This window comes from Vollenhovia emeryi, unplaced genomic scaffold (genome assembly GCF_000949405.1).
Source record: "Vollenhovia emeryi isolate VEMERY1.0 unplaced genomic scaffold, V.emery_V1.0 DF939159.1, whole genome shotgun sequence".
NCBI classification, from domain to species: Eukaryota; Metazoa; Arthropoda; class Insecta; order Hymenoptera; family Formicidae; genus Vollenhovia; species Vollenhovia emeryi.
In genome coordinates, this window is record NW_011967207.1 from 480086 (window position 1) to 503045 (window position 22960).

At 42.9% G+C, this 22960-nt stretch overlaps 4 protein-coding genes across 13 annotated transcripts in view; 2 read left to right on the top strand and 2 right to left on the bottom strand.

The window, feature by feature from the left end:
* Nucleotides 1-1993, bottom strand: part of LOC105564815 (UTP--glucose-1-phosphate uridylyltransferase) — a 13662-nt gene extending 11669 nt beyond the window's left edge. Inside the window, exon 1 of the mRNA XM_012017513.1 lies at nucleotides 1764-1993. Coding sequence (XP_011872903.1) covers nucleotides 1764-1787 — 24 coding nt within the window. The 5' untranslated portion in view covers nucleotides 1788-1993. The remainder of the gene's footprint in view (nucleotides 1-1763) is intronic.
* Nucleotides 1-6299, top strand: part of LOC105564814 (m7GpppX diphosphatase) — a 9638-nt gene extending 3339 nt beyond the window's left edge. Inside the window, exons 1-7 of one of the 6 annotated variants that reach the window (XM_012017506.1) lie at nucleotides 3111-3399; nucleotides 3491-3598; nucleotides 3765-4096; nucleotides 4810-5201; nucleotides 5289-5434; nucleotides 5549-5885; nucleotides 5987-6299. In XM_012017506.1, coding sequence (XP_011872896.1) covers nucleotides 3969-4096; nucleotides 4810-5201; nucleotides 5289-5434; nucleotides 5549-5885; nucleotides 5987-6147 — 1164 coding nt within the window. In that variant the 5' untranslated portion in view covers nucleotides 3111-3399; nucleotides 3491-3598; nucleotides 3765-3968 and the 3' untranslated portion in view covers nucleotides 6148-6299. The other 5 variants (XM_012017507.1, XM_012017510.1, XM_012017509.1 and 2 more) reach the window with 5 other exon arrangements.
* A 4916-nt stretch (nucleotides 6300-11215) lies between these two features.
* LOC105564816 (macoilin-1) lies at nucleotides 11216-17949 on the bottom strand. 4 transcript variants are annotated; one of them, XM_012017517.1, is made up of 12 exons: nucleotides 17853-17949; nucleotides 16472-16613; nucleotides 16274-16400; nucleotides 15966-16095; nucleotides 15772-15838; nucleotides 15450-15666; nucleotides 15095-15353; nucleotides 14773-15012; nucleotides 14375-14551; nucleotides 13276-13554; nucleotides 12990-13183; nucleotides 11216-12780 (listed from the first exon to the last, which is right to left on the bottom strand). In XM_012017517.1, exons 1-12 carry the CDS (start codon nucleotides 17870-17872, stop codon nucleotides 12518-12520), a joined length of 2115 nt encoding a protein of 704 aa, XP_011872907.1. In that variant the 5' UTR covers nucleotides 17873-17949; the 3' UTR covers nucleotides 11216-12517. The 4 variants fall into 4 exon arrangements, with proteins under 4 accessions (XP_011872907.1, XP_011872906.1, XP_011872905.1 ...); XM_012017516.1 differs by lacking the exon at nucleotides 17853-17949 and adding an exon at nucleotides 17455-17818 and having other exon boundaries at nucleotides 14375-14533; XM_012017515.1 differs by lacking the exon at nucleotides 17853-17949 and adding an exon at nucleotides 17455-17817 and having other exon boundaries at nucleotides 15453-15666.
* A 3231-nt stretch (nucleotides 17950-21180) lies between these two features.
* LOC105564817 (stimulator of interferon genes protein) lies at nucleotides 21181-22817 on the top strand. 2 transcript variants are annotated; one of them, XM_012017519.1, is made up of 2 exons: nucleotides 21181-22249; nucleotides 22346-22817. In XM_012017519.1, the coding sequence occupies exons 1-2, from the start codon at nucleotides 21383-21385 to the stop codon at nucleotides 22469-22471; spliced, it is 993 nt and encodes a 330-aa protein (XP_011872909.1). In that variant the 5' UTR covers nucleotides 21181-21382; the 3' UTR covers nucleotides 22472-22817. The 2 variants fall into 2 exon arrangements, with proteins under 2 accessions (XP_011872909.1, XP_011872908.1); XM_012017518.1 differs by having other exon boundaries at nucleotides 21191-22817.
* The last annotated feature ends 143 nt before the right edge of the window (nucleotides 22818-22960 follow it).

Genomic DNA, 22960 nt, shown 5'->3' on the forward strand with positions numbered 1-22960 from the left:
ATACAGTTCTTGAATCGTGGACACAAGGCTTAAGATTCACGTGTGCACGTAATCCGTGATTTAAGCAGGGTTGGGAAGTGACTCGTTACTTGTAACGAAGTTACAGTTACAGTAAACGTTGCAGATACAGAAACTAACTTAACTGCGTTACTTTCTCTCCATCTGTAACTGTAACTTAACTCAGTTACATTTTTTCGATAACTAGTAACTAATTTAATTAGTTACATTAATAGTTACTTTATTTTTTTAAACCTCCACAGATTGCATTAGGCCTTGCACTTCCGTATAAATCATCGCCTTTATCGACGCTTTACAATTCAAATGCAGATTTGATATGTTTATTTTCACTGCAAGGAAGTAACTGCACGGTAACGATTCGTTGCTTTTTTTTAGTAACTGTAACGCGTTAGGTACTTTTCAGAATTGGTAACTGTAACTAGTTACATTTTTAGCGAAAAAAAAATTGTAACTGTAACTGGATACGTTTACAAGGTACCTTTATTTACGTGTACCTGTGCACGTGATACGTGTGCTTGTGACGCAATATCCGTGTATACGCGTAAATAATGAAACCAATAATAATAATATGTACGCATAATTCCAGCATTCCAAGTTTCATCCAGATTCCGTCACATAATTCTCGAAATATTTCCCTACCGGGGTGTACACGGCTGTCTACACATATCATATACACGGACACGTGTCACATTCACGTGTTCACGGATTCACGTAAACGAAGATCCCTTAAATTCGTGTACACGGGTTAAAATGGTTAAATACACGGATTACGCGTGCAGTCTAGTACGTGTACTAGGGAGCTCCAGACCCCCGACAGCGGCTGCGGTCAGCTTGTCGCTTCAAATGTTTCCAAGTATTATTCTCCTTTCTTTCAGTAAAGATAGCAGGAGAAAAGAAATACTCGGGAGAGAAAAGAAATACACACGACGTATTGTAGAACAGGCCTTAAGCCCGTATCAGACTACGGATTGGGATTAATTGGAATTAGATTGAAATTTAACCAATCACAGTAAAGTTTACTAATCTCAAGTTGAATAACTTTTACTCTGATTGGTCAAATTTCAATCTAATCCCAATCTCAATCCGTAGTCTGATACGGGCTTAACTTTTACTCGTAATTGGTCAAATGTCAGTCTAATCTCAATCTCAATCCGTAGTCTGATACGGGCTTTAGGGTCGGCCTAGAAGACGACGGAGCTCGAGAGCAGGAAAATCAAAATAATGTTAATCCGATGTCATCGCGTTGACCGAGTTTACGTCGCGCTCCGGTCACCGTTTGGTCAGTACGACACCCAAGTGACGTTATTTTGACTTTTCCATTCTCCCTGGGAAGCCGCCCGTCTAGCTGAAACGTCGAGCATAACCTCAACGGGCGGGCGACGCTCTCGGCGGTCGAGGACGAAGGAGAGGAAGTAGGAAGTCCCTCTCTCGCTGATCGTTCGCGGGAGAGGGATTTCCGGTGGTGACATCGGACCATGGTTCCCTCTCACAACCCTCGGCTCTGCCCTTGGTGACAGGTGAAACAAGAGAGAGACGCGCGACGTCGGAAGGAACTGGCGAGCAACGCGGCGGAGACGAAGGGCCCGGTTTCGCAAACGTCGGTTAACCGTCGACCGGAGTTCAGTCGACTCGCTATCTCTTTCTACTTTATTGTCTAAGAAGAGACAGAGGGATCGATCAACCCTTGGTTAGTTAAGTTAACCGACGTTTGTGGAAGACACTCGAGGGGGAATTCGAGGCTTTACCTTTCTGTCGTCGACCTGCAACATCGTCGCTGATTGAGATTGCGTCGGGGACGGTTGACGGTGCCCTTTAAGCCACGGCGAAGGTCACGACGGCGATCGAGGACCTGGATCGAGCCCGATCGCTCCCGAACCGCGGGATCACGTGGCCCACCTAAGCACCGTGCAAAATCTTCCGTGCGGTTGCGAAAGAATCCATATTTTTACCTCGCGCGTACGAGGAGGCACCCGAGGGCCACGCCGGCTCGCGTGACGTGTCCCCGCGGTCGGTAAGCGGCGTTGCAGGGCGCTGATTTTACCGACGGCGCCGCCCCGCGGCCCCGTTTACGTCACACGTGGCGTGCGTATTCAAATACGGTCTTGATACATCGGAATAATTAATGCAAGCTGATCACTGACCGATACGAATTACAGGCAGCGCCGGAAGTGGCGAGGAGGAAGGCGGAATACGCGAGGCGACGCCAGGCCCCCAATCTTTTGAAGAAAAGTTTACTTTCCGCGACACGTATCGCGCAACGTCGACCACGGACGAATTTTAAAAGCCCCGCGGTCACGTGGACAGTTGCGTTGAATTCAAGTCGGCGCACGCTTAAACGGAACGTTGAAAAAAAAGGGTGAAACGTTTTAAGGAAATTTTGCCTGCGCTCGTTTTCTCCCACTGGGAGCATAAACTATGTACTGAAAAATCTATAATTTACGTAACGTAATGCCCGTTTCAATGCAGATTAACTTTAATCTCAGCTTAAATTACTTCTTGTCCTTTTCCAAGTCGTAAAACTAGAGAAAGATACAAAGCAAGTTGAACCGAGATTAAAGTTAAACTGCGTTGGTAGAAACGGGTATAAGTCGTCTTTTAGATATGTATGCCTAAAAGACGACTTAAAGACGTCTTAAAGATGTCTTAGACATGCGTGCTGTATGAGTTAACGTAGGCTGCTTTTCTTTTAGGCCCGATTTCGCCGAACGTCGTTTAACATTAATCTTGGCTTAATTCACGTTTGTCTCTAAAGTAACCGTTGGAAAGAGGCAAAGAGCGAATTAAGCTAAGCTTGAAGTTAAACGTCGGTGAAACCGGGCCTCAGGAGACACAAATCGACACGAGTTAACGCACTCGGGCACGGTTCGCCACCGTGAAGTGGGAAAGATTTAAAAAAAATTATATTTCGTTGAGAAAAGATTCCATCGAAATACTCGGGATGCGTGTTTCTTCGGTCCGAAACGCACTTCTCCTCCAGCAGTAGCCGTCGATCGCGTTCGAATTAAATTCCAAATGGAAAGCGATTGTCGACTTGTGCAAAAATGTCGACGGTATTTCTCCGATAAGGAAAGCGCGAGGAAAAAAAATGTTGTGGTAAGTGCCGCCATCTGACGACAGTGCCTTACCAGTACATGTGTATCCATCCTTGTCTAGGGGAGTGCTAAACTTCTCTCCTTTCATACTACACGGCGGCGATACGTTGCTCGAGTCTTATATACGTAGCTACGGGTTCGCAAGCGCTAACGAGAAAGTGAGTTTTTCTCAAATAAATCCCGATCCGACAATCCTATCGGAAAACTGTAAGGGAAAACTTTGTTGCAAATATCATTGTGCATCCCGTTATATAAACTTTATCTACGTACGCGTGAATTCGGCATATACGTATGTATTTACATCTACATGTGTACGTATAATCTTAGAAAGAATATTTTATTACAAGTCTTTAATATGATTTTCACTTGAATTTTTTAAGTCCAACCTTCGTTTCGTGCTAAAACTACTTCTCGGATACCGAACCCGATCAATCGATGATGTTTACATGAAGCTACAGTGTTAAACTCGCGAAGCAATTGAAGCTGAGGTAATAGTAGTTTTAAGAATTTAATTAAGCGTAAAATAAAAATGTGGTTCGCAATAGTATCGCGTATAAAATGGCGGGAGCACCTTGGGCTGCGTCCAGATTCGTACGTTTACGACTGGAAGAAAGAGATTTCTTCCGACATTAACGAAAACTCTGCTCTTTGCAGCCGCTACGTTTCCTGCACTCGAACGTGCAATTTGGGGAGGAAGAGAGGGACGCGAGAGCAACGTAGAAACATGCAACGCTACAAAGAACAAACTCAAACGACGTGTTTCACTGCGTCATCATTGCGTTCCCGTGCCGGCTCCGGGTTCGAGCCGGGAGTCAAGAATTACATCATTACGTTCGCGTCTACGTAGCCTGTATTCTCATGGGCCGCGCAACCGGCCTCAATAGAGTTATTACACTTCTTATCTCCCCCCCGCGCACTTGGCGATCGACTTGTTGTGTTTATACCGGCTCGATCGTGGAAGCTGCGCCAAGAGAGACACGTACGAGGTACGAACAGGATCGTCGCGGGCACCTCTCACCTTTCACACGGCCGTCTGATTTCATTCACGACTAGGAGCATCGTCGCTACGAGATTCGACTACGGCCTAGGGGTCAAGTCTGTATCTTACACTAGAGTGAAAATGTCTCCGTCTAAAGGCTGGTCTACAATACATGGAGTAAGCTGGAGTAAGGAAATAAATCCATTTTATTTCTTACTCCTACTTCAGCTCTTAGGCTTAAGCTGGTGGCAGAGAACGATCCGTAAACGCTTAAGACTGGCTTAGTCGTAGACGTAGGGCAAGGCAGAGAGAAACGTGAGTCGTGAAAGGCTATTGTATACGACTTACGTTTCTCTCTGCCTTGCCCTACGTCTACGACTGAGACAGTCTTAAGCGTTTACGGATTGTTCTCTGCCATCAGCCTTACTCTCGGTGAATCAAAATGCCATCAATCAGTGTTACAAATATTTTAAAAATTATGCCCGTACTTCAGCTGCCTTACACCAAAAGCTAGAAGTTAGGGCTCTCCCTTACTCCTTACTCCACGCTTACTCCACGTATTGTTACACAACGAACGAATAGTATGAAGAAAAAGATCTTAACGCTGTTCTATTAACTCGAATCAATTGACGCTGAGCTCGGTCTTTCTACATTTTTGTTACGACAAAAGGTACGCATCGACGTCTCGCGTTTGACAGAATGTTTCGATCCTACTTTCAGGATTCTTGACGTGACGAGCATGGCGGAGAAATGTGCGAGTGCGAACGACGGGGACTGTCCGCCGGCGAAGAGAGTCAAGCTGGGCGACGGGAGCGCCGACGTGGTCGAGAAGACCCCGGACGAGAACGAGACGGGTGAGCGCGAGCTGGATGTGTCGAGCTTCAAAGTGACGAAAGTGCTGCAGAACAACTGCGCGCGGAAGTTGATATGCATGGAGGGGACGTTCGAGGACCGCGAGGGCCCGGCGATCGTTCTCCTCGAGCAGAGGACCTTCCCTTACGACAAGGTGGTACTGGAGAAGGATTTCTTTGACGGGAAGACGATATTCCGAAAGGTCTTCAACAATGACATCTACAGAAACTACAATTGCTTTCCGACCGAAGAGCATAACAGTACATCGATCTGCCTGCATCTGTTTTTTTTTCACGTACCTTGACGTACTTGGTCGCCATTTCATAAGCGAATTCTTATTCTTTAAGGTCTGCACGCGACTGTGATATATCCAGCCACGCAAACGCATATCGACAAGTACAAGAGGCAGGAGTTGTACGTGATAAACGAGACCTATGAGCTTTATCAGCAGGTCACTCTCCCTTACATAGAATCGAAGAGTCTGAGCTTGGAGGTACAGTTTATATTTGAGATACAACGTTGATTCGTACTTGGTGTAACTTTTACTTGAAAATCACAGAGAGTGCAAGGACTGTTTTATTCCCGTATCGTTACTCTTGATTTTCAGTGGATAACTAATATTCTGGAGCACAAAGCTGAACAGGAGAGTGTTATTTACGAAGACCCTGACAAGGATAGTGGTTTTGTATTAGTGACGGATTTCAAATGGAACGGACAGACAGATACATTGAAGTTGTTGGCCCTGCCGTTTCAGAAGATACGGTCGTTGAGAGAGTTGAACGGGTCTCATCTTCCTTTATTAAAAAATATACAAGATGCCGGGACGGCGGCGATTAGTAAAAAGTTCAACATACCTGCATCGCAGCTCAGAATATATTTCCACTATCAACCATCTTATTATTATCTACACGTGCATTTCTGCTATCTTATGTTTGAGGCGCCAGGTAAATTGGTATAAAACTACAAAAGTAACCGACGGAATGGAAATGTTTTATGGATAATTTGAGAATGGTATTTCTAACTAGGATTTCTCTTCTTTATCTAGGAATATATGTGGAAAAGGCGCATCTTCTCTCAACAGTTATAAGAAACTTGGAGCTGATGTCGGACTATTATACGAAAGCGGTACTTTCGTATGTAGTGTTTAAAGACAGTCCGCTTTACGAGAAGTTTAAGTCACACGGAGCCCTACAGACATCGACATGAAACGCGATAGATTGTAAATAAGTATAGCGTAAATAAGACTGTTTTACTTGGAAAGAACGTGAATTCCACTTTACGTTTGTCTGCCACACGACAAGAAATTGATATGTTTTTTATTTACGATTTGAAATAAAGAAACAACGATTGCACAGCATACAATGTTGTTAATTACAAATGATCTTTAGTGTAGAGACAAATCTTTTAATAAAATATCTTAGAATCGTAGATCTCAAATTATTTACAATAAAAAATTGTAAATTAAGAAAACATGAAAGATTAAGAAGTATCTTACATATAATCATTTTTTATATTATAATACAAAAAGATTTACTTTGAATGCAATGTATATTGTCAAATTTTTAATATTCACGTTTTGTTATTGTAGTCAATAGTTGAGATAACATTTTGTTCTGATAAGAGCAAGATCGATTTTGATGCTATTCAATACGGTTGTAATAAAAAACTTTGAAAATTAGAAGTAATTGGAAATTCAGAGACGTCCTATTCGCATAAGAAACATTTACGTAAAAGTAGCTTGCGTGAAGAGTAGTGTAATATAGATTGGCAAGGGCGAAAATAATACACTTCACGAATTATAAGTTCTCTTGTCGCTTTTAAACCTTTTTATTCGTTTGTATTTGTATACGATGCATTGACACATTTAGTAGAGAGCAGTAAAGTATTTCTGGAACATGAGAAAAAAAACTTATATGACATATAGACGTATACGTGTCTGTTTAATATGCATTCTTGGTTTATTAAAAATTCGGTCACAATCGCGTTGCGTAGTACAGATTTCTTTAGATTTGTGATAATCGGTACACTTTCGTATCTGAGAGCAAAGTAAACCATTGTCTCCAAGACTAATAGGAACCTGCAAAGTACATACAACTGTGCTTCAATCATAACATATTACCCGTTAAAATCAAGTTTCGTATTGCTGTGTTCTGTATGATATTGCCAGGTAACGCGCTTGCTCCTTATATTGCTCTGTAGTTACTATTACACATTGAATGCATTCAATTCTGTTTATAAAAGAGAAACCGTCGTCAGATTGACGTAATTCAGAAGACCGACTTCTACAGACTTGAACTGTTGCCTTTACTACTATCATCTACAAGAATTCGCCCACTTTCATTAAACGAAATAACGTTTATCCAAAATAAGTCGATAATGCCGGATCGTGTCGCCAGTGTCAGCATCGACATAAGCAATTCGCGTAAATCACAGAAATTCCTCTTCTTGTTTTCAATCGCCGTGCAAAGGAAAGCTGTGTGCACGTAAATATGGAAGCAGAATGCGACAAATAAAGATGTAACGTCGTTAATCGTGTCGCCAAAAAAATCGGAGTTTAATCAATATCGATGCATGTTGCTGATGTATATAATTAATTACACGCAATATGTATCAGTTTTTACAATGTTTATTTTAATAAATATTGCTATAGAGATTAATTGTAGCGGAACGTAATACACAATAAAAAGTCGTTATTAATATCATCGATAATCTCTCTCTACTTGGGTTTTTGAAAATTGCGGTCTTTTTGTATAACAATATATTGAGTGAATGTCCATACATTCGAAAGTAACTTTCAGTTATTTCTTTCCCAGCGAGCACATCCGTTCGTTTCTACACGGCTCCGGAATTTTCCTCTTTTCAGCAACAAAAGGAATGGATTTCTGAGAGCTGTTTCACACGCGTCGCTGTCAATCTACAAAAATTGTGGCAAGAATCGTGTCTCCCATCTGTGAAACTATCGGGGTATCGCAAGAAGAGGAATCTCAATGCTCTCGCATCTTGCTTTAATGGGAAATTAATGCATGATCTCGAAAGGATAAAAGGAAAATTTATAAAGCGTATATTTTAATATGAAAACAAAAGTCAAATATATTCTGTATGACCGACTGATAGACAGAAAATCTGCAGGAGAGAAGGATCATTATAAATATAAGATTGTTATAGCACCGGCCACAAAAGTGCCATTCCGTTCGAAACAGGATTCTCAAGCTTGATTACGAATTAACAGTAGAAACGCATGTATGATAGTGTCGTACATATATACTGGTTCACGAGTTTTTACGATCAATCGTAAAAAGAGTTCTTTTAGCCAGATTCTTACCATTCGTCTCTTTCCTTTTTAAACACCGCCTCATTTTATATGATATATATATTTTTATATGTATATGTAGCACGTTAAAACGCACATGGTTCTCCTCGGTTAGGCGTAAATGTTACACACTTGATTTTATCTCCAAAGAACAGAAACCGTTACAATATGTTGAAAATTTTATTCGACGATCCCCGCATGTGTCGGTTTTGCAACGTTAATAAGGGCATTTGCGTGTACGGTCGCGCGATTACATGAGATCAATAGCGGTGTTGTTGTTGTTGCATTTAATGCTACACTCGTCGCTCGCGACGGTAAACTTAACGCTACGCAATGACAATAAGTACGCAGTTAAGTGTTTGTGGAAGCGCACAAGACGTTAATAACTAATAGTAAATGTAAAAAAAAAAAGAAAAACCGTCCGCGATACACTTTTTTCCACTGGAAACTGCTGATTAGATTCGACGTCGAAAGCTTATTATAAAACGAAAAGGCTCTTTTATTGTCCTCGCCAACTTAATAAATTAGCTATGTAATATCAGGAAACTTATAAATTATTTAGGAAGCAGGTATTACAAAAGTACCTGATTTTTCTTTTGTGCATGTCTCTAATCTTTCTCTCTCTCTCTCTCTCTCTCTGTCTATCTCTCGCTCCTCGCTCTCACATGCATCCGAGAATGCTGAACGAAACCTAACGTAAAAATTAAGTACTCGGTTACGCACGTCTTCTTGTCGCGCGAAATGAAACGATGCATTTGGAAATAGGAAACTTACCTATTAGCGATCGATTAATTGTCGCATTATTAATTTATTATGATAAGAGAACATCATTATGTAGTAACTAAAATAATTGTACACATATATGTATGTGTATACGCGTAGACGACTGCGTGTATTCCGATGTTCACGCGACGTACGAGTATACACAAATAAATATGTAAAGCGAATGCATATTTACACATGATGATTATGTAAGTGTATATCTGTGTGTATGTGTTGCGCGTGTCTGTTTTCTTTGTGTGTGTGTGTGTGTATGTTATGTATATCACAACTCAATGTATACGATATTATCTCGCATAATATTAATTGCTTATCAAGCCAGCCTTCTCTCTGGTGGAATCAAATCCAAGATAAGTAAATTAGCCAAAAGCAAACGAAAAGAAAAGGAAAAAGAACCACTACAGCACACGTCCTGGTCAGGTACACGTATTCACGATCGAGAATTTTGGAACAAATCGATAGTCTCTTTGAACTTTATTTCCTTCTTCCTTTTGCTGACAATCTTGTCGTTTTTCGCATTTAAACCTCCGACATCCAATGAAGTCCGGCAATCGTGACAGTCGTAACGTAAATTGAAGTGATCTTGTTTTTATATAGCAAAAGTGACTATGCCACGCAAGTGCCCCAACAATTTAAACCGATGTGTTTACGAAGCGGTATCAATGTTCCTTTCCAGCAAATATTTACATGTCCATATCGTCTTCGCTGCATTATCTGTGTACAAACGAGTGTAAGCAAACGCAAATCTAAATCGAAACTTATTTAACGATTTTATTCGCAAGATCAAAAGTAAGTATAAGTAATATCTTTGACACTGGGACAACAATTCGGAAATAGAAATGCACGTACGGTTAACCACTTCTGTCCCCATAAATCAGCAGCCGTCGGGGAGTTTATTTTCATGTACGGAAGTACCACGAGTACACGTCGCTAACGTATGCAAATTAGAAAACTTCTACGTAACTTTCTTATGAGTAACAAACTAGCACTGCTCTTTTGAAGACAAATTCAAAATTTAATAATATACACATTGTGCAGGAAAGCCTTTACAACGTCGTCCGTTTACGTGGATCATCCGGGAAACGTGGACTCGGCATTCACATTATCCAAACGAGTCCAAAAACTCTCTAAATCTTAGTAAAGTGAAAGGGTTCTGTACTCTTCTTTCCATAGAATGCGAAAACTTTGAATGTTGGATACCTAATAAATATTTGTGCTTCCTCCCTTCGCTTGACTAGTTGGTCATGATCCACTACTAGTGTCCATAAGTAAATTGTCATGACAGTGCTTTGTATGTACAATTATGGAAGAATGACCTCGTAATAGTTAACAAGTTTACACAACATTATGCAACGTAATGAAGCAAGTACTGGCTTTCTTGCGGGTAGAATAAAATCGCCAACCTTATTAACGTCGATCAATTATTCGATCAATTTCACACACGCACACGCACACGCACACACACACACACAATCTTTGATCATAACTGATTAATCATTCGTAATGCCATCACATATTCTTAAACAACTCTTTTAAATACGCCACATGAGCCAATTAAAACTAAAGTAAAGTAACAATTTTTATCAATTTTCAAGGTAAAGGTACATAAATCCAGAATTAGTAATTATAATATATAGCACCCATTCAAATAATGTAATTAGTGAATCAACGATGGAGATCGATTTTCGCGAATATTTAAAATTATTGGCGCCAGATATACGCCGTATACAAATTATTATATTTTTATAAGAGTAAACACACAGATCTCTCGTGTTAACATTATGTACCATACCTTCAATGGTGCCATAATTTGTCAAAGTTGTGTAATGTTTTGCATACACATATGTATACATATATATAAACGTCTGCATTCATATATTACATATATATACATATGCATATAATTTTCATACACATACATATATATGACGTATAGCACGCATATACGTATATATGCATATTGTATACAGATATATGTTAAGAATAATAATTAAAAAAAGAAAAAACAAAACTTCTCTTTTTAACTCTGAAATTATATTAATGGACGTCACATAAGAAAAAAAAAAAAAACTTTATCCACATTTATATCTAGTCACAATGTAGTTTCATCAACTTTTTCAATGCTAAATAATGAAATAAATATCACTCTTAATTAAATAAAGTGAGCTTACAACATGAAAATAACTTTTTCTATCTTTGTACTCGTCATAAAATTATTAATTTGCATTTGAACTCTTATTTTTTTAATTTAGATCAAGTTAGCCATAACATCTTTTTACCTTTAACAAATTTTACGAATCAATCGTCCTTATCAAATCGAAATTTATATATTACTTTTACTCAAACGAAAAATGCAATGGCCACCCTTTATACCGTTTTGAAAGCCAATACACATAAAACGAAATTCTTAAACTAATAAAAACATGAAAAATTTAAAAGCACAGAAATACGCGCATGTGTGTATGTGAGAGTATCATCGTACGGATTACCTAAAACAAATTTGGCGTCGTGACATTTACTTTGATCCTTCTTGAATGATGCTCATATTTCTATGTTGTCAATGGCTATTTCTGCATGATGATCGCATAACATAAAATGGCTCGACACGCCAATGATATTTAAATAGTTTGTATGATGGACTAGCTTCAGTGTTATACGACTTGAATAAGAATGTATCCTCGACAAGTCATCATCGCATGTTTAGGCATATACTGCAGGAAGACCGTAATACGGATATTATAACTCTTTCAGCTTCTCTTTCATCGTGACTTCGCTATAAGATATTTGTCATTATTTTCTTGCTACATAAAGATCGATCTGAATTACTAACGCATAAATCAGAGGTAATCAAAAACGTACACGTATAAAAAAAATCTATATCATAACGTTAAGCATATGATATATACAAATGTGTATATATAAGATAGTTTCCGAGTTATTCTTATAAAATATAAAACATATTTTATACATAAACTAACAGTCAGATATGATTTTTTTAAATTGTTAGGCATTATTATCGATATTTATGTATGTGTAAAGAAATAGTTACGTTTCACTGGTTTTGTTCACAAATTGTTATACTATATATATCCGTAAGATCAACCTGCAGCATAAATGTTACAAATTAAGACTGTCACTGGCTTTCTTTGACATTCTAGAAACCAGTGCCGTGTCGTGTGATCATAAGTAATGTCAACGGTTCCATTCCTTTTTGAAACAAGACACGATACAAAACATGTTTCGCCAAGTTTCTCATGGAAGACTTCCAGGCTTCTTTTACAATGGGGGAGGAGATCCGTATACAATAAAAATATGTCTCGTCTTAAAGATGGAAATGAACCAGAAAAGAACCGCAGCTGATACCGATAAATCCATATTTTGGCGTACTTGTGAACTGAATATTAATATTTCCACGGAGAAACTTGAAACATTCTTTTGTAGTTGATGTATCCTACTATCGGGTTCTGATGAGAGAAGTGCAGTTCCTTAAGCTTCAGTCGACGCTACAAGGGAACTTTTAGGCGTGTACGCTGTCGCATTCGGATCCAAATTCGACACGGTACACCCCGGACAGGGACTTTCATTCGAACGTATTTTTGTTCCTGCTACTCTCACTTCACTATTTAAACGAAGCTTGGACGTCGCACAGGTTGGCGCTGGACCAAATGTGTCTTGTGGCATCACAGCTAAATCTTGCGCTATTTTTGTTTTCAACATCTCAATTTCTTTCTCTTGAGTTCTGATTAAGCCTGATTTAACAGAAATTATATGATACATGATATGTGCTGGGGCAATAACAACGTGCATTACAATATATGCGGTTCTATTTTCTTTAACAAATGTCCACTTTCTTTGTAATATACTTCCTTCGACCGTATACTACAAATACTAAAATGTGAAAACAAAACAAAAAATAAAACTACGCGAGTAAAGCATTGTTTTAATTACTGTTACTTACTTTCTCGAATTTCTAGTTGCCGCTTGACTTCGCCGAGTGCCGAAAAGAGATCCAGTTTTATACGTGTTTCCGCGCTCAAGCTGTTTTCCAAATGTGCATTTTTGTCTTGCAACGCATTGAGTGCAGGGAGTAGAATTTCGCACTCTCTGTGAGTCTCTTTACAACGCGCAGCATCGTTTTCCAATGCATTACATCTGAATCAACGTACCATATACATGTATATATTTGCGCATTGTCCCATTTAAATTATTTAAAATCTAAAACAGTACAGATTTACACTCTTTACCTTTCTTCCTTCAGTTTGAGTTCTCGGCGCAGATTTTTAAGATCCTGTTCCATTTGAGATCTTCGACTTTTACATACGTCAGTACACTCTTGTCTAATAAGCGGAGGTGGCGGCGGTGGAATCGCGGAGCGTGCCTCTTCGGCGGCTCGTCGTGCCCTTCGTTCAGAGAGCAAGGACGCTTCGCACGCGGTACGTTGTTTTCGCTCTTCCGCAATTCGCTTTTCCAACGATGTCATTGTTTGCTTATCCAGTTGACGCGCCGTCACTAGACCATGTAATCTGCAATGTTACAATTTATGTTAGAGGATTCGTCTGATTTTATTCAAAAGTTGTAATAAAAATTTCTTTTCTCTTTTCCCTTTATCTAACAGTAAAAGTAATACTACGTTATTTTATGAAAAAATTTATGGAGGATTTACAAGAAGATTGTGGTATAAAGAAGATAAGTTCTCTAATATTTAAGAAGCTTTTTATAAATGTCAAATATAACTATTATTAATTAGTAATAATTAATTATTGAATCTTTACAAATTATAGTCTGATAAGTCTTTTACGTATATTCAGATTTACTTTGAAAAAATTAAAGGAATTTACAACTCTTTTGCATATCCTTTTTCAAGTGATACTTTTTGTCCAAATATTATACGTAGAAGAAAAAGTAATGATTAATGATTCCAGCAAATGTCAAAGTCGTATAAATGTAAAATAGGCACGAATTATTATATAACATATAATATATTATATATTTAAATTTAAATAGAATTTAAATTATTAAAAAAGCTTTATAATGTTTACGTACATAGATCTGTAAATGCATTTTTCCTATTCAAATACAGGAAACAAACATATATTTTTTCAATGTAAAATGAAAAACAAAAGAATTATCAGCAGATTTCTAAAGGTACAGACATTATAGTTTGTGCGTAAAACATAAAAGCTTTAAAATAAAAATTTGGAAATGCAAAATTATGTTAAAATAATATTAAAAATGTGATTTCAGATTATAAAGAATACTAACTGGTTAGATTCTTTTTCACAAATATAGTATAAATACGTAGTTATAATCCCATGATAAAAAATACTTCATAAACACACTTACTTGCTTTGCAACTGATCGTTATCATGTTGGAGTTGTTGAATGTCGCCCTTGGCTTGCCGCTCTCCGTTGAGCAAGACATTAACTTGTGATCGTAATTCTTGTTCCAATTGCCGACTTGACTGCAAATCTGATTTCAAACGTTTTATGTCCGCCTCGAGCCTGCGACACACCAGTAACCTATTTCAACGACAAATCATGCTGAAGAAACTGATAGGAGGTCTACTGAAGGAATGTAAGACGGTACAGGATTTGTTATCTAAGTGCGAGACATGATATACCGGATTTGTGTCATTAGAGTTTCAATCTGTGCCTTCGAAAATACGTGGGATTATTAGCAGAATTTCTGTAGCAGCTTATGGTAACGTATCCAAAAGAAAAATTCCTCTCGCATCATGTACCTTTGATAATAATCTTCTTGCTGTTTCTGTTGCTCTGCCGTGGGGTCGCTCGTGTTTTTAACCTGACGAGTCTTACGTTCCCGTTGGGCATTGGTGGTCGACGATGAATCCCGACTCTCCTTGACGTTATTCCATTTACCAGTTACCGAACCATTCGTTTGTGCTTTTATCGTGGTGTTCCCGCAACCCTTGATAGACTTGTCCTTTTCTACCTCGTTTACGTCAAAATCATTTACAGATCTGCTTTGAGAATTGAGGGCCAATAAGTATTTGAAATAAAAAGAAATGTGCTCTCTCTCTTTCAATATAAAATCGACCGTACCCCACCCTCTCGATGAGTTGTATGTCACTGTGCGAAACTGTACTCCCGTTACTGTGTATAAATCGCTTGTCGCTTTTGTCCGATGGTGAGTTATTTGATACGTTGTGTTTATTATGCTGCTCTTCCTGCTTTTCACTCTTGTCTAAGGATTTTCTATGAGTACTTTTGGTAGTAGCACTCTGTGTCTGTGATGTCACCTGGCTACTGTTGTGTACTCCGCCATTTTGTACGTTCGTTTCTATGGAATTGTTATTGCCCTCTGAAAGAGTACAAAGGAACAAGTATTAAAATGCGGTGTAATCGCGGGCAATCGCAGGCACCCCCTTCGGGACAGTAGTTGATAATAAATACAAGCTACCTCTGCTTTTTTCAGGGCTCGGGTTATACTGTGGACTCAATTTGTGTGCTTGCGTTTTCACGTGTTGTTCCAACGACGCAGTGACCTGTTGCGTCTGTGGCTGCACCTGCGGTTGGATTTGCTGCATCGACATAGCTTGTTGCTCTAGAGGCAGTGCTTGCTGCAGTAATTGTAGATAGAACTCGTTCTCCTTTGCCACGTCTTTCTGTTTTCTCTGTCGAGAGCAAACGCGAATTGAGACACGCAACTACTGTACACCGTGCGGAGACGCGCAACGGATTTATTTACGGTACACATGTAAGACTGTCGAGACACTAACCTGCCTCATTCTGTAGCCTACATAGCTCTTGAAACCAAAGCCCAATGTAACTACAGGATAGCCAATGCTGGAAGATACATATCGCGGAAAAAATTTACTTTGGAGCCAACGGACGTCGATAGACTATTCTAACACACATATGCCTAACGCTTTCATGTTACACTTGTCTGCAAAAATAATGATAAAACTGTTACCAATGTGCTGCAAACGGCCGACAGAGGTCTAGGTGAAATGGCATATGACGTAAGTCACGCAATCGCACTGCTGCTTCTATATATAGAAATAGTAGCCACAGCATCACAGTTGGTAGACACACTCCCTTATCTGTATCAAATATGAATGTTCCATCATTTCTTTGTATCCATTTAGAGGTCGAGGCTCCTAGGAGCAGCGTTTTAGTTTCCAGGCGTGCCGTGGATCGCACGAGAGACGATACATTCCTCGATAGACACACGTTGCACGCCCTCGTCCGTATTTCAGAGTAAATTCATTTGCCACGTACCTGTGTGCCAGACGTATTGCACCCAAACGTAAGTGCTGGCAGCGAAAAACAGCCAATGCACGGGGATGAAAAAGAAGCAAATCATGTCGGACGTGAGTGCAATACAAATGAAAAATACAGAGAAGACCTGAAAGGGAATGAGAGAACGGGTGAGATCTCCGTGCGGCGCTTCGCGCTGGACCAGTCGCGCACACTTACCAAGCCTTGATACTTAAAGGAATCGTAAACGCTTCGGAGGAGCAGCCAGAACGGCCACAGAAATTCAAAACGGAATTCCAAAATGAAGTCTGCCAGGATCACCATGGCCCATAGTAGAAGAAACTTCAGATAAAGCAAGGTACTGAAAGAGAGAAACAAGCGGGCGATTACTCGGACGTGTTCCGCAGGCCGGATTCCAATTCGCGGCGATTCAACGTGCGCTTCGCGTTGTATCGGCGTCCGCGAGGGTCGACGGTACCGTCTCTCGGGATAAACATGTTTTGGACCGCGCGACAACGCGATACCGGAGCATCGGTGTTATCGAAAACATCCGGAGGGCTTACATAACGCCCGAGATTTCACGCTCTCTCTCTCTTTCTCTCTCTCTTCTCGGAGAGCGGAGAAAGAAGACGAGAGGGACGAGTCTATCGGCTATCGCGTCTGCCTGTACCGCGTTATCGCGGGTGCCCGCGAGCGAGCGAGCGGTCGAGCGAGCCGCACGCGGCACATGGAGTCGTCGGAACGTGGGATGCTGCACGCGCGTGTGCGTGCGTACGTGTGGAGAGATGTTTGGGCAAGAGGGACGAAAGAGAAAGAGAGAAAAAGAGAGAGAGAGAGAGCGAGAGACGCGAGTACGGCTAAGGATATCTGACCCGGAGGTAAATGTCAAGCGCGGGACGAGAGCGGCGTCGACTCGGCGTCGCGGTCGCTCGGCGTTCGCGCGCGCGAGATCTCGTCGTCAACATCATCATAATAATAATCCCCGATCATCGTCGTCATTATTAATGTCACTGTCGTCGCGGCCTCGGTGACCCGCGACACTCGCGTCCTCCCGCGCGGCAAGGGGCCCGCGGGCCCCGAGGGGCGGGGAGAGGGAGGTTTTGGTTACGTTTTTTTGATTACGGAGGAAACGGCCATTCCCCGACGTAGGTGTACGTACGTATGCGTTACGCATATGGCGGTCGGCGTGGGAAAAGCTTTACCTTCCGTAGATCCCCTCGGTGAGCTTGTTGCGTTTCAAGGGCCTCCGAAGCTTACCGCACTCGACATTTCTCCTCTTCATATTCCTCAACGTGTGCACCTTTCACCACCAGCCAGGCGTTAAGCGACGTTACTCGGCGGCGGCGCTACGCACGGGGGGGTAAACGGAAAAAAAAGCGGCCGCGGCGACGGCGGCGGCAGCGGCGGCGGCTGGGACGTGTGTCGTACGCGCACGGGGGCCTCCACGGGCGCTGCGCGCGGGGGTAACACACTCGCGTGCGGAAAAGACTCGGGCTCGCGCTCTCCGGCCTCGGCTCGCACTCTCGCGCGCGCGAACTTCTATCGGTCTCTTTTGTTGTCATTCGTCTGTGGACAGACTCGAGGCCTGACGGCGGTTTACCAAGCAGCTGATTGGTCCATCGCGGGACATGGCGCTTTAATCAGCGACGAGAAATCACCTGCCGATTGTATTAATCGCGCGGCGCCGCGCACCACCACCACCACCACCACCACCACCATCAACCGCACCGCCGCCACCGCCACCACCGTCCTGCCTGCGTCGCGAAAAATCGCCAAGACGCTCGTCGCGTCGTTTCAAAGCGATCGCTCGCTCGCTCGCCTCGTTCGCCGGCCGATCTCCGTCTTTATCGTCCACTCCGTCTCTCTCTCTCTCCCTCTCTCTCTCTCTGCCTGGCGATTTTCCGTCGCGCGACGCGACTCGGGCTCTCTCTACGAGCCTTTATCGATCGTAGATGTCTCCCGACCGTGCTGCGGTCGGTCCATCGGCTCGCTCGCTCGCTCGCGTTGTTAACAGCGCTCCGCGCGACCTGGCAACACGCGCCGCGCTCCCCTCCCCGCCTGCCGGCCCCCGTCTCGAGCGGCGCTGCTTCTCTCTCTCTCTCTCTCCGCGCGCGTTACCAAGCGGAGGAGGCTTCCTCCCTCGGAGGGACTCTCTCTCTCTGTGCAGCTGCTGCGCCCGAGAACCGTTACGCGACGACCGCGCGATTACGATAATCGCGAGGAGTCCCACGTCCCACGGCGCGGGCCGGCAGGTGCTACGCGAGGAGGAAAGCGCCTTTTCCGTTCCCTCTCTTCCCCCCCCCTCCCCCTCCACGGCTGTCGGCGGATAAAAGGCAGTGGCGCGCGCGAGCGCGAACCGTCTTCCCGCCAAATCCGAGGCGCCTGCCCGTCGATTCGCGGGAGTTCGATATCGTCCTCCGGTCGCCGTGTTCTTCTTCTTCTTCTTCTTTAATGGCACGGCCCAGCGAGAAACGACTCGTCGGCGTCAATTTGACGTCGTTTCGGCATCGACCGATGAATAATTTCTCGCTGGGAGAGCGTCACCTCGGGGTCCAAACGGGTCACCGTGTCGAGAGATCGCGCGGCGCCTCTCTTTTGACATCGGAACCGGGAAGAGCGTAAAGCCCGTATCAGACTACGGATTGGGATTGGGATTAGATTAAAATTTAACCAATCACAGTAAAGTTTACTAATTTTAAGTTCAGTAACTTTTACTCTGATTGGTCAAATTTCAATCTAATCCCAATCTCAATCCGTAGTCTGATACGGGCTTTAAAAGGACTGACCTTTGATACACTCCGCTCGCTCCGCTCGGTACAAATATTTAATGCTTCCTTGACGCGCGTCAAGGATCGCGTCTTGCCCGGCAGATCACGTGGGTAAAAAAAGGACACGATTGTGTCCCCCGCGCGCGCTCGGTGACGCGAGAAATGGATATCTAATTCTATTCAAAAGTCGATCGGGTCGAGCCACGTCTCTCGCTTGGAATCTGCCTTCGCTCTCGTTTTTTTAAATCGATCTTCGCGTTTCGCGAAATGTGTACACATTTTACTTAAAATGAGCTAAGAACGGGAGAAACGAAGACGTCAACGTAATTTATAAATGTATCGACGTGCGAGAAATACGCGCGGAGGGAACTTTCTCTTAAAATTTATCCTGAAAATTATGCATCGTGAGACAACGTGGCATCTCGGAAAGTTCAAAATGCCACGTTGTCCCACGATTGCACGATGTTCGGGGTAAATTTTCAGAGAAAATTCTCACCGCGCAGGTATTATCTTCCGGTTGAGGAAGCGAATGTATTCCATTTGCAATTTGCATTCAATCGTTTCGAATCGATATTCATATTTCGCGCGATATACATTTTAAGTACCTTCCCGGAGCGGGCTATTAACGCTGAAAATGTTGTCTATCTTTGACACGTAATGAGCAACAAGGGTAGAATGACAACTTTTGACGCTAAATAGCGCTGATAATGAGCTCTCCGGACGCACCTTTATCTCCAACACGCACCGAGAGACAGAACAAAGATAGCAACGTAACAGATAGAATCGAAAGGAGACGATAACGTAATTCATAAATACAGCGATATGCGAGGGATACGAATATTATCTTCTGATTAAAGAAGAGAATGTATTCCACCTGTAATCTATACTCGATGTACGTAAATTTTTGCGTACGTAGATTTTATGTGTTACAATACACAAAAGTCTTCAATAATTGAAACACCATTGCAACAGCATATTCCTGAGACTAAATCGAGTAAAAAAGTCCTGTACTACTTTTCCCTCCGACAAACAGTTGTCGAGATACCATAAGCTGAACGTTGAAAAAGTTATCACTTTTCTCTTGAATATCTCAAAAAGTATTAGGCAAATCGAACAATGTTTCAGACAAAAGCTGTTCGTATTAATTAGCAGAATAAGATAGTATAATAAACAATAGGGGGTTCCATTTAAAAAATTGAAGGTGACCTTCAAATGACTATCCAAGGTCAAGTCAACGGTACCACCTTGTGTCCCCCTTCGAACCAAACAACTTTGGAGATATTTACGTGGATCATTTAAAATGAAAACACCCCGTATAATATTATATTTATATCGGAAGTGCACTGGCAAATATTGAACAGTGCAATAAGAATATTGGTCTGGACATATTGGCTAAATAAGAGAAGGCGTCCATCTCACAATATTGGACCAACATTGGGAATACTATTATCTTACATTATTTCTCATTATCGCGCCAATATATAATGTGCTACTAGGGAAGAGGCAGAAACGGAAATGGCGATGCAATTCGTAGAATCGAGAGTAGATGATAGCGCGACTCACAAATGCGGCGATAAGCGAGAGATACGGATATATTATCCCCTGGTTAAAGAAGAGAACGTATTCCACTCGCGATCTACGCTCGATCGTTTCAAATTGATATTCGTATTTCGCGGAATGTACATTTTATCTCTCAAAATGCACTACGAGGCAAGAACGAAGATAGCGACGTAGTTCACAGAATCGAGAGGAGTATAACTAGATAGCCACGTAATTCATAAGTATGTACATAGATATGCGCATTTTTATCTTGCGATTGAAGAAAAGAACGTGTCCGCGCGTCGCGGGCTGCGAATATTTACAATAACGTGATACAACGTCACATAACGACAATTAGCCGTTTCCATAACGCTCGCTAATTACGCGAGTAAGTTAAAGAAAAAGAAACGTCGTCCGGTTGGCCGGCGATCGTTAAGCTGCGCGATGCATATGCATATGAAGAAAAAAAAGATAAAGAAAAAACCAAGTCGACCAATGGCGCGCGTTCGACGGCGCGCGAACGGCGCGTGACTTTGACGCGCGATTGGTCGTTCCGGTCGCGGCGCGTTGGCGCGCGATTACGCGAAGCTCGCGTCTGGACCAGCCTTTAAACCGTTCTCGCTCTCTGCGGTCTGCATTTCGATACGTAGAATTCGCGCGGGACAGGAAGGCGGGTCAGACGGGTGTGGCGCTCGGCCACGGCGGCGGTGGACGACGATTCTCGGAAGTTTATCGCGGATTCGTCCCGCAGCGGCCCGGCACCCGGCACCCGGCGACCGTGAGAACCTGACGCGACTCGGTGGACGACCGCGGCCCGGCGAGGATGGAGAGCGAGGTGTATTCGTCGGCCGAGCGTAAGATGAGGATCTACCTGGCGTACGGCGTTGTCCTCGCCGTCGTCTACGCCTTCGCCGTGTACAGGGCGACGAAGGACCGGGCGATGGCGTCGGTGGTCGCGACCATCCTCGTCGCGTCCGTCTTCCTCGTCGTCTTCCTGATCTGCGACCTGGCGCTGCGCCTCTGCCAGACGATCGTCACGTACGCCACCGAGCCCGGCGAGAGCTTCTGGTCGGTGGCGCGGTATCACTTCGCCCTCAACACCGCGTCGGCGACGATCGTCGCCGTCGGCGCGCTCCTCTTCCTCGGACTCACCGCCACCCTGCGCAGGTGCCCGCTCAGCTACGCCTGGGACTTCGGCCCCTACGTCTGCGTGCCGCTCCTGATATTCTCCTACTGCCTGCTGAGGACGTGCAACCTGGCCGAGTGGGAGGTGGGCTCGCTGGCTGACCTCGGTGACTTGAAGGGCCTGGACTGCGGCACAGGTATGGCGTACAGCTTTTACTACGGCTACCTGCGGCTGATGCTGCCGACCTCCGACGACACCTCCAAGAAGGGTATCGTCGAGAAGATCGAGAACTTCGAGGACACCCATAACATAAGGTTCCCGGTGCACAAGCTGTTTATCCTGATCCCGTCGTCCGGATACATCCCGCCGGACTTGAAGGAGGCGTCCTTTCAGTGGATGGAGAACGTGCGCGAGCTGGAGGAGGAGAAGCGCAACCGGGCCGGCAACATCGGCAGAACGTACCGCAACCACGTCTACAAGATATACCCCGGTGGGAGGAACTCGAGCGAGGACCCGGTCTACGTGGTGGCGGAGGGCGCGTCGCCTTTGCTCACGTACTACGAGGTACAGAAGCACAATCATTTAGAGTCCGAGGTGTACAAGCGGTACAAGCACAAGGTCATCGAGATGTTCTACAGGAAGCTGCACGACACTTTGCAGAGCCAGCCGGAAACCAGAGATTTGTGCGAGTTGATTTACTACGATGATTACGACGCGAAAGGAAACAAGGTCAACGTTGCGACAATCATCTTGGAGAGGATATCCGAGATAGAGAACTCCGCATGAGTGTCGGGAGAAGTTGAGCGACACGTACGTGTCCTGTGATAAAGTTTATAATTAAACGTGTACTTGATGTTTTAATACTATTTTAATAATGTCTACTGCTTGTAAAGATTGTTATATATGAATTTATGTAATATTTTTATTACGCAAAATAATGTAAGCGCTTCGTTGAAATATCTAGTATCTCTATTGCCAAAGAATCTTAGTATTTACTGTCTTAATATATAACAGTCTTTAGCACAACTGATTGAATTCGCTGCAAGAGCGTACATGACGTATTGCCAGGGTTGGGAAAGCTACCGTTATAAAAATATCCGGTTACGGTTACAGTTTCTTCGCTAAAAATGTAACTAGTTACAGTTGCAAGTTGCCAATTCTGAAAAGCGACGCGTTACAGTTACAGTCACTTAAAAAGTAACGAATCGTTACTTTGCGATTACTTTCTTGCAATGAAAAGAAAAATATCAAATCTGCATTTCACCTGTAAAGCGC